Below are 10781 nucleotides of genomic sequence, written 5' to 3'. Positions count from 1 at the left end.
TGCTGATATATTATGTACTGTACAGGAGAGGGATACAACATGCTGATATATTATGTACTGTACAGGAGAGGGATACAACATGCTGATATATTATGTACTGTACAGGAGAGGGATACAACGTGCTGATATATTATGTACTGTACAGGAGAGGGATACAACATGCTGATATATTATGTACTGTACAGGAGAGGGATACAACGTGCTGATATATTATGTACTGTACAGGAGAGGGATACAGCGTGTTGTTTACGTGAAGACCAGGCAGGCTGTGTACAGACTCAGAAATCTGAATGTAAAGCTGCAAGTGGAGGAGTGGCTGCTGTACCAGCTGTAGCAAAACATAAATGGGTAAGACATAAATCAAAAAGGAATGACACTAATTAATCAAGTTGCGGTTTTTATACTAAAAAAATGAGAAAATATACTAGCACACTGCACACTGCGCAGTCCATTTGGAAATAAATGCTTTGTAATAATTTCAGTGTTAACCCTATCCCTGCTGGGGTACTTGAAAACCAGGATATGCTGGGGGGGGGTCTATTTGACCCCCCCCCCCTCTAAATCCCATGTTTTATGTTCAAATATGACAAATGATACATCATTAGAAAGCTCTTGTGCTCTACTTTTAGAATCCGCAAAAAAATTTTGCAAATTTTCAAAAATTGAATTTTTTATCGCAAAATCCAGTTATATAGTAAAAATGTTTGCAAAAAAAAATTTGTCCAAAAAATGAAAAATTATACATTTTTGAAAAGCCCTTGATCATGCTTTTACAAATATGCAAAACTTTTTGCAAAATTTTAAATAACCTAATTTTTAATCAAGAAAAACTAAAAATGTGCAAATTTCATTTGACAGGTTGTTTGCAAAAAATTTGCAATTTTTTTCGCAAAACTTGTGCAATCCGTTTCCTTATGTCATAGGCTTTCCAAAAAGCTAAATTTCATCAAAATCTGACAAGTGAAAGTGGGTCAAAACAAAGATTTAGTTTGTTACAGGCAAACGCAGTCATTCAGGCAGTGTGCCTGAGGATTCAGGCAGTTAGTATTAAAGCCCGGTTTTAGGCCTAAAGGGAGGGCTTTGGGTTTGTAAGAAAAGTCAGAAAATTTCAACAGCCTCAGACCAATACTTTTTGAGTTATGTAAAAAAAAATACAGGCAAATCGTTATTTTTAACATTTTTTTGAAAAGGCATTGCAAATGATAGTTACAACTTATCATCTCTAATTTGAAGAAGCAATCTTATTTTAAAGGATCTTGAAACATTCAAATTTTTTCAAATAAATTGTTCATGTTAAATTTGTACTTTTGATATTGACTGTACAAATACAGACGGAAAAGAACAAACAGTTAATTTTGTACTTTGCACAATGATATGAAACAGAAGTATTGTTTGGTAAGAAACAAATACAAAAGAATCTTAATTTCTTGTGAACAAGAACACATTTACGTTGCACGGGCAACCGCAGTACACTTGAATTTCCGAGCTGGGTCAAACTTTCCAGTCCCAGTTTGTACTGTATCGCCCGGACATTGGGTAAATAAAGCAGACACTCAATAGTGCTAGCCGGTGAAACAAGGTTGACGCAGTCAGACATTAGCTTGAATTTACTTTTACTAAAGAGTCAAAGGAGCGTGCAACCATAAACTAAGTTGTTCTAAGATAGGGATTTGTATGTGGATATTTTTAATTTTGATCGATTTCCAATGTTTACACTTTTAACTTTGAAGCTACATGCCTGATCCATCAATTAAAATTAACATATATAGTATAACCATCATTGTACTATAGTTTCAGTAGAAGTAAATATTTCCATTTACTGTTATAGCGCCGATATAAGGATTTATCTCTAATTGGATATTGAGCTAGATAGAAAGATAGATGTTACCGATATGCAATTTGTATTGGTTCAGAATAGACACCAAACTCCATGGCTGAACCCTGATTGGATCAGATGCTAAGGGACTCGGCATCCTAGAGTGACTGGATATCGAAGAAGAATAAAAACCTAAGTCTGATCGTTCAGAAAACCATTTTGGCGTACATTTGGAGGAAAAGCTGCAACGTCGCAAGCTTGTAACTACACTCACAACCGGTTTATAGCTACAGCTCAGCTGTCAAGTCATAGCTACAGCTCGATCTATGAACCGGGCTTTTGAATCCGTGCTGGGTCTACTTTTGTTGTTCTAGATTGGACTGTACTGGCAATTTACAAAAGCGGCAGACCTATATACTACACCTTCTGAGCTCCGCATTTTTGCAATTAGGGTTTATTTTTGACTTCGAAGTAAACACTTAAATATCTTCTAACATTTTATTAATAAATAAAGAGCTTCTGGCTAGATGCAATCTTCAGTCATAAATATATATAAATATTAAACACATAAATATATATATATTAAACGCATAAAACCCAAGGAACTATATACAGGAACGCCCAACTCAGATATACGCAAATTGTGTACGTACTCTGTGGGAGGAATGTAAACAAACCCAGTGCCCCCACAGAAGTTGAAGAAAAAGGACTAAAGCTCTGTTGTGATATTACATTCCAACAAAAACAAGTTAATATATCGAATACATATGATTTTTGGCTTTATGGAAAATTCAATAGCAATATATTTTTTTCCACCCCTTGGGCCCTTTTCCCTCAAAATTGATGCGTTGCCCCTGAATTCTTAGTTTTGATTTCCTCCCACTGCCGTACACGGATTTGACGCATGAGATATGGCGGTTCCTGGTCTATATATTTCTTGATAAAACCTATATACAATATTTAGAAAATATATATACATATTTGTTTAGATTTAATTAAGCATTTATCTCTAACTTGTAAACTGTTCAGTCTAGAGATAGAATTGTTAAACTTTAATCTACTCTACTCTATTCTATTCTATTCTATTGTCAGTTTTGAGAACTGTAGACAAAGATAAGATTTTACTGTCTATGGTTTCCATTCAACTAAAACTCAGGAGTAAGTCAGAATCTACAAAATTTATTTTGAACAAATTTTAATTTTTGCATCTTTAAAAACTTTAACTCACTCTTTGTTGATAACTTCTGCAGTTTTAGAATAAAACAGAAATGAAAAAGAGACATATTACAATGAAATCGTATTTCATGATTTACAAAAACATTATAAACATGTTTCAGGAAAATCTGATTTTAAGATTTTCTAAAAATTTTAAACATTTTCTGAAAAATTATGGCGTGCCAAATATCAATTTTTTGCAAAGCTTGAGAATATTTTATCAGTTCCTTTGAGAATTGTAAAGAACACGATGCATTCCATAAACTTTCAGAATTTAAAACTTTCTGAGTAAAAAGTAAAAAATGCATTTGCCAATCCTTGGAGAAATTCAAGAATAAGGCATGTAGAACCTTCTTTGTCTATCTATATATAGATTTAGCTTGTCTGTCTTTGTCTTTGTCTGTTTGTTTGTATCCAATAAACGTCAAAACGGCTGAACCGATCAGGCCCAAATGTTGTATGGGACCTCACGTGACCTCACGTAAAAATTTGTATTTAAAAGTTTCCCATTTTTGGAAAATTTTGAAAATGTGCGAAAAAATATCATGAAATCCGCAAACTTTTTGTTTTTGTTTTATACTGTTACAAAGAGAAGATGCTCACAGATAAAGCCACAATTAAAAGATGAAATAGAAGATGGGCGCAAAGCGCTCTAAAAGCCTAGTGTATATTTATAAAAAGGTACAGGTAAACAAGTTGACCGCAATTAGGGTCAATGAACTAAAGAACGTATATTTACGGGTTACAAAGATATAAATGAAAGGTTTACTTACAACAGGCATTATTAACATCTGAGTTAGTTGAGAACCAGTAAACACTTGTAAACATTATCAAAGTGAGGCAGGAAGGTTTGAAAGGGAAAAATATTAAAACAAAAAGAAGTTTAACTCTTAAACTTTAGAATTTAAAATATCATGGGCTGTTTTGGAAATAAAAATAAATATTAATTTCTTTTTATAAATGAACATGACACAGCTTAAAAAGATTTTAATTTCATTTAAAAATGAATAAACGAAATGAATTTTCCAAATTACCTTTTTGTACACTATCGACAAACATTTCGAAATATTTAAACATTTAACCAGCAATTATCCTTTCCATCCTCATAGACTTAACAAAAACTTCTATTGCAGAAACATCGCAGATCACTTTCTGTTGATCAAAATTCTGATTTGTTCATTTTTTATTTCAGAGGTTAGCCGTAGGAGTGAACAGTCCCTGGGACTACAGAACTTGGGACGAACACGGGTCTCATCATGACAAATGGTCCCAGTATCCGGACCATCATAGGTCCAGTGGACCTGTCTGTGGACTTGATCCAGCGTAAGTAATTTCTTTCCAGTGCTTTCTTAAAATTCAACAAAAACAATTAACATGTTAAAATACTAACATAGTTATAATGCCTTATTTTGCCATATTTTCTCGTTACATTTTTACAGTGTAAAACATAGAACAATACAGAGTAAACACATGCATTTAAAATAAATAAAACAAATAATTTAAAAACAAAAACTAAAACCATAAAATATAATTAAACATCCTAATAAAAAACTTATTTTATTGTTGTATAAACCACCATAATCAATTTGTGATGTTAAAAGCTTAAACAATTTGATGTTTAGGTTCTGTGAAGCCCCTGCCAGCATTGCCCCGTACATTTGGCCTGATGATATAACAAAATGGCCGATCTGCCGGAAACGGAAAGAACATGCGGACGCGCCACCATCAGAAGCTGAGCACATGGTTTGCGAGGTGATTGGACATCCTTGCTGTCTGGGAATCCGGGGACAATGTCAGATTACGACACGGGAATTCTGTGATTTTGTCAAGGGAACCTTTCACGAGGAAGCAGCTCTTTGCTCCCAGGTACAAAGACAAAACAATTTGAAATAAATATCGTCTTCCTTCTTTATATTTATCAAGAAATGTTGCTGAAAATTGATTTCAGGACGCATGTTAGACATATTTCAGTTACCATTTACAAAACCTTGGCAACCTTTCATACTAAACAGGAATAAAAAAGATGACAAACACGGAAGACAAAGCTGACTGTAATCTATAGCAGTTTAATTTGTCCGTAAGATATTAGCTTAAAAACAGAATTCAACACTTGTTAGAGATCTGTCAAGTAGATGTAGAGAGGACATACAATTCCATAAATGTAAGGTCACTTGAAATTCCTCTACAGTTCCTTTAAACATTAAATTGCTCAATTATAAATGACAAGTGAAAAGTTTTCTTGGTCTGTTTATACTCCAGTCCTCTAGACCAAGGTTTTTCTCAACTAAAAAGTTTTGATTGAAAGACAAATCGAATTGTATTTGTAGTTGATAGGAAACCAAATTGAAGAATGAAGTAGGAAATGATTAATGTTCTTCCGGCCGAATTAGTCTCAACCGGATATAAATCGTTTTCTTCGATTAATTTTGTAGTTTAGAGATCAAATTCATTTTTGAAAAATCTAGGTTATTTTTCATCATAATTGAACTAAAACAAATCAATTAGATCTTCCAGATAAATTCAATTACATTAAACTAATTTCATTAAGTTTTCTGTTAAATTTCGACCACAGTAAAATATTTTTTTTTATTTTTTGCCAAAGTCTAACCACAATTTTATTCAGTTTAAGTCAAATTTGAACCACAATACACTGCATTTTATTTAGTTTAAGACAAATTTGTACCACAATACACTGCATTTTATTCAGTTTAAGTCAAATTTGAACCACAATACACTGCATTTTATTCATTATAAGCCAAATTTGAACCACAATACACTGCATTTTATTTAGTTTTAAGTCAAATTTGAACCACAATACACTGGATTCTATTCAGTTTAAGTCAAATTTGAACCTTTGATATTTCAAACTATATATTATGTTAGATCAAATAATCATAGTTTGAAATATCAAAGGTTAACATCTTTAGATAGTAGAAATATACGGATTAGACTTTTTGAGTTTGTGGCAAAAACTCAGTTCCTTTGAACAACAATACACTACATTTTATTTAGTTTGAGTAAAATTTAACCACATTAAACAAAATTTTATTTAGTTTAAGTCAAATTTGAACCACAAAACGCTGCATTTTATTTAGTTTTAAGTCAAATTTGAACCACAATACACTGCATTTTATTTAGTTTGAGTCAAATTTGAACCACAGCACTGCATTTTTTTAGTTTAAGTCAAATTTGAACCACAATTCACTGCACTTTATTTAGTTTAAGTCAAATTTGAACCACATTAAACTAAGTTTTATTTAGTTTAAGTCAAATCTCAATATCTTTGTATTCCAATGGTGAAAATTTTGACCAAATGAATTAGCAGAGTTGACAGTTTGTAAAATCAAATGTCTAGAATATCAGGTTGCCAAGAAATATGAATTAGAAAAGTAATTAGTTCCAATTTGTCAAACTAAACTCAACAACAGTTATTCTAAACCATATTTTGATTAGAATTAGAATTAATCTCATGCTGTAGTTTACAGAGTTACCACCTTTTCATGAAATAAAAAAGAAATGTTCTTTGATAAAGATTTTTTTCCTGACTGAAGAAAGAATATTACCAATCTAAATTTGAAATAGAAAATGTTTCGTGACAAAGTATACATCAAGAAATAATAAATCACGACTCCATATATTAGCAAATTATATTTTTTGCTTAATTCTTAGAGTATGGATTTGAAAATTCTGGACTTTATATAGAGGGGCATGTACAATTAACAATGGTACCCTTAGAACGCATTTAGATAACATCGCCACATTTTCAAAATTGATATTGTTCATTTGTGAAATGTGACTGGCGCATTATTCAGAAGCAATGATTAAATTATCAAAATTAAACATTTTTCAAAATAGAAAAACATCAATATTTTCCAAATGATTGATCGGATAAAAATGTTAAGCAGATCGTTGTAAATCAAGCATGGTTGATCTTTAAATGAATGGTGACTTGAAATTACAGTAACAGTCAATTTAATCTGTATTATTTAGGTGTCTTGTATGGACGATGTTTGTGGATTAATCCCTTTTAATCAACGAGATATTCCTGATCAGTTCTATAGAATCTGGACTTCACTCTTCCTTCATGCTGGGTAATGATAGTAGCCTCTTTCTTGTACGCCATTCTTTAGTTAGTTTTATTTTATTTTTAGTTGTTGAACAGATTTATAATATATTTCGGAACAGTGATTTGTGTAGTCAACCCAATTTAATTAAATGCAAAGTGACTTTGCGGCAATTCTTAATTTTTGCAGTTTTAATTCAAAGTTAATCCTCAGTTTTAATTAAAAGTTAATGCTCAGACAAAAACCTTTTTTAAAACTTATAATTAGTATTTATGTGTTTTAGAAACGTTTCTCTAAGTTCTTATTTTAAATTACTTACAATCAGCTGAAAGCTTTGTGTAAAATGTTTTTATTTCTAAAAAGATTCTGATACATTTCTGTTCTGTTGACATTTCAGTAAAAAATCCATTAATCAAGAAACCTGTCACTTTTTACACACTTCTACTTCATAACAAAATTTGTCCTTTCACAACTTTATTATTGCAAAATTGGTTACACAATAATTTGATAGTTTTGTCAAAAGGATATTTTTTTAACATTAAAGAACTTTCTTAATTCAAAGATTCAAACTTTCTTTTTAACCGTTGATCACTTTAAGGCGAACATTTGGGGGAAAATTTGGGGCGAAACTAGCTAGAGCTGATGGGCTTCTTAACTTGCTTCATAATTCAAATTTTAAGAATTTATTTTAAAGAGTGCATCACATTTCCCCCCCCTTCCGCCCTCGCCGTTTCAGGGTTGCCAAAACAATAAATAAAATTCTCTATAAAATGCTGGTGTAAATTTACAACATTTCACCATTCCCCCCCCCCACACTGAGAAATATTATATGAATGTAGTAACTACTGTAAACTTTTAACAAATCTATTCAATTGTTTACTGTCCTCGATTGCATATTGCTAATATTCTTCCGTTGAAGGCGAAAATCAATCTAACTTATTGAATGTAAAACTTTGGATGTAGAAGAGATTGATCATCTGATAGTGTGTAGTGTGTACGTTTTAAACTGTAACAATTAGAATCAAAGCTTCCTGGATAATATGATTTATTTTATGCTCAGCAAAATCAGAAGGATTATATGCAATGTCCTGTCAGACAGATAAAAAACTAATTTTTTTGAAAAAAAAAGGCTATTGATTGATTTTATGTTGTTACATTTGTACATTGTAATTACAGTGAGATATTGAAACTGTGGAATGTGAAGACGACAATATTTCCCGTACATCAACCTTATGTGTATTTTCTATTGTTAAAAAGCAAACAGTTTTACAAGCAGCTTGAAGATCAATTAAATTCCAACTAACGGTCGTCTTCCTTTATCACAGTTTAGTGGGGCTCATGTGTACAATTATTCAATTCTTAGACAAATATTTTAATTTTATTTTTGTTTCAGGATTTTCCATTTATCCATCACCCTGGTCTTCCAGTACTGGCTGATGCGCGACCTAGAGAAGCTGATCGGTGCAACGCGCATCTGTATCGTGTACCTCGGCTCCGGCATGGTCGGTAATCTAGCCTCCGCCATCTTTGTTCCGAACCGTGCCGAAGTCGGACCGGCCGGGGCACACTTTGGGCTGCTAGCTTGCTGTATAGTAGAGGTGATACATCAATGGCCGAGTCTGAAATATCCTGAGATGGCAATCTTGAAGCTGGTCGGGGTAACAGCCGTGTTCTTCCTCCTCGGGCTCCTGCCCTGGGTAGACAACTACGCTCACCTCTTCGGTTTTATTTTCGGGTTCCTCATCTCCTACGCTATTCTACCATTTGTCACCTTCGGTCTCTACGACAGACGGAGAAAAATCGTCTTGCTCTGGCTCTGTGTCGTCTTCGCAGTTCTTATATTTATCGGTCTGATTCTTTTGTTCTACGTGAGCCCGATCCAAGATTGTGAGATCTGTAAATACTTTAACTGTATACCGATCACTAAGGACTTTTGCAGTGAACAGAATATTAATTTGAAAACAGATTCTGGCTAGAGAATCAGATTCTGGTTAGAGAATAAATGAAAGAAATGATGAAAAGGTGAATAAAAGGATGAATAGGTGAAAGAAAGAATGAATGAATAAATGAAAGGATGAATTCATGAGGGAGGTGGAGGGTTTTTATATCTTGTATAAATTATTAAAATTAAAGAATGATCTCTTTTCGACCAGATTTATCATTTATTGATGTAAAAAGTTAGGTAAAATTCGAATTAATTTGTTCCATATTATAAATACTAGTAAGTTTTTGTACTTTATGATCATATCCGTGAATGCCAGCTAGATTGTAAATTATTATTGTATTGTAATCCTCCCTTTTCCTAGTTTAAATTTTTTCCCTCCTATCTTTCGACCTATAGTTGATTTTGACAAAGACTTTGTTTTACAAGATGTCCGATATTAAATTCCCTAGAAAATAATGAAAAAGACGGATGTATAAAGCATTTCAGGATTTATGTACAAGATCCGTGTCTACGTACATACTTAAACATCTTGGAACATGTCTTGTATCTGGAGTTCTTTGTACCTACTTATACCTTATATAATGAAACATTTATTTTGCACCCTTGCATCGATAACTTTCTGTGAAGTGCACATTTCCTACTAAGAACTGTTTTCAATTCTCTCTTGATTCAACTACTCTATTTGCCCTTTTATATATATTTAATTCAGTCTTGAATTTAGAACCAATAAACTATTTTTAGTCTTAAAATTACAATTGATTTTAGTCTTGAATCACAACTAACTTCTTGTTTAGCATTTCAACTAATTTCCATCTTGACTTACAACTTAATTTTGTATTGAAATTACAACTTTTTTCTGTCTACGTTACCACTAATTTTAGTCATTATGTTCACTATCTTGCCTTTTTCTTTTTGCACCTTAGCCACTCTTTAAAATGTTATTTTAATAAAATTGCGCAGTGTTTGCAACTATACCAACATTGGATTTTAAGCCAGTGAGAAAATTAACTTTCTATGTTTAATTCATTTTTATATTTCTAGATACATTGTACATACAATGTACATATATATATATAATGTATTGTATGTGCATTTAGCTATTTTCTCTAGAAGTGTGAGAATAGCCAATGGATGTCAAAATATTACACCTGTATCCAACTTTACTCAATAAAACCAAAATATTAGAAGAAAGGGGGAGGGGGAGAAGAAAGGGGAGAGGGAGAAGAAAGGGGGAGGAGAAAGCCTACTTCTAACATCTTTTTGGTTGGGTATAAACTTACTACATTGGTTTAAAAAGAAAAAAACCCGGTTTTTTTAATGATAAAAAGAGAGTTTTCTGCTTTTACCATGAAGTTTGCAGAAAAGCGTGGTATTTTCAATATTCAATGCAAGGTGAGGGGGAAATAAGTTTTATCTTCATCAGATAATATCAAAGAGATGACAGGATTTTTTATAAAATTTAATTTGATTTAATTTGTTTTTATACTCAAATATTATAGTCGATGCTTGTTTTTGAAATAAATAATTTGAAAAAATATTTGTTTTTTGATCCAATAAATTTTTGAAGATTATGTAAACCATAGTACCATTGTTTAACAGTAACCTAAGCTGGGATACTCTCATAATCCCTATAGCTTAATCTCGATATCCCCTTATGATCAATATGCTTGATCTTTTAATTTCAGTTAGTCCCTAGACGATTACCACGTGATATCGAAAAAAGATTAAAATGAAATTGAGA

At 32.2% G+C, this 10781-nt stretch overlaps 1 protein-coding gene across 1 annotated transcript in view; it reads left to right on the top strand.

Moving 5' to 3' along the window:
- LOC111717313 (uncharacterized) overlaps positions 1 to 9972 on the top strand; it is a gene marked incomplete in the record, with an annotated part of 61161 nt that extends 51189 nt beyond the window's left edge. The window contains 5 exon segments of the mRNA XM_023492814.1: positions 226 to 348; positions 4224 to 4354; positions 4654 to 4897; positions 7022 to 7122; positions 8489 to 9972. Of these exon segments, the coding sequence (XP_023348582.1) occupies positions 226 to 348; positions 4224 to 4354; positions 4654 to 4897; positions 7022 to 7122; positions 8489 to 9071 (1182 nt within the window).
- Between the last annotated feature and the right edge of the window lie 809 nt (positions 9973 to 10781).

The sequence above is a fragment of the Eurytemora carolleeae genome, unplaced genomic scaffold, assembly GCF_000591075.1.
Source record: "Eurytemora carolleeae unplaced genomic scaffold, Eaff_2.0 scaffold177, whole genome shotgun sequence".
NCBI classification, from domain to species: Eukaryota; Metazoa; Arthropoda; class Copepoda; order Calanoida; family Temoridae; genus Eurytemora; species Eurytemora carolleeae.
The sequence above is the reverse complement of the archived record's forward strand: the minus strand, read 5'-3'. Positions and strand labels throughout refer to the sequence as shown.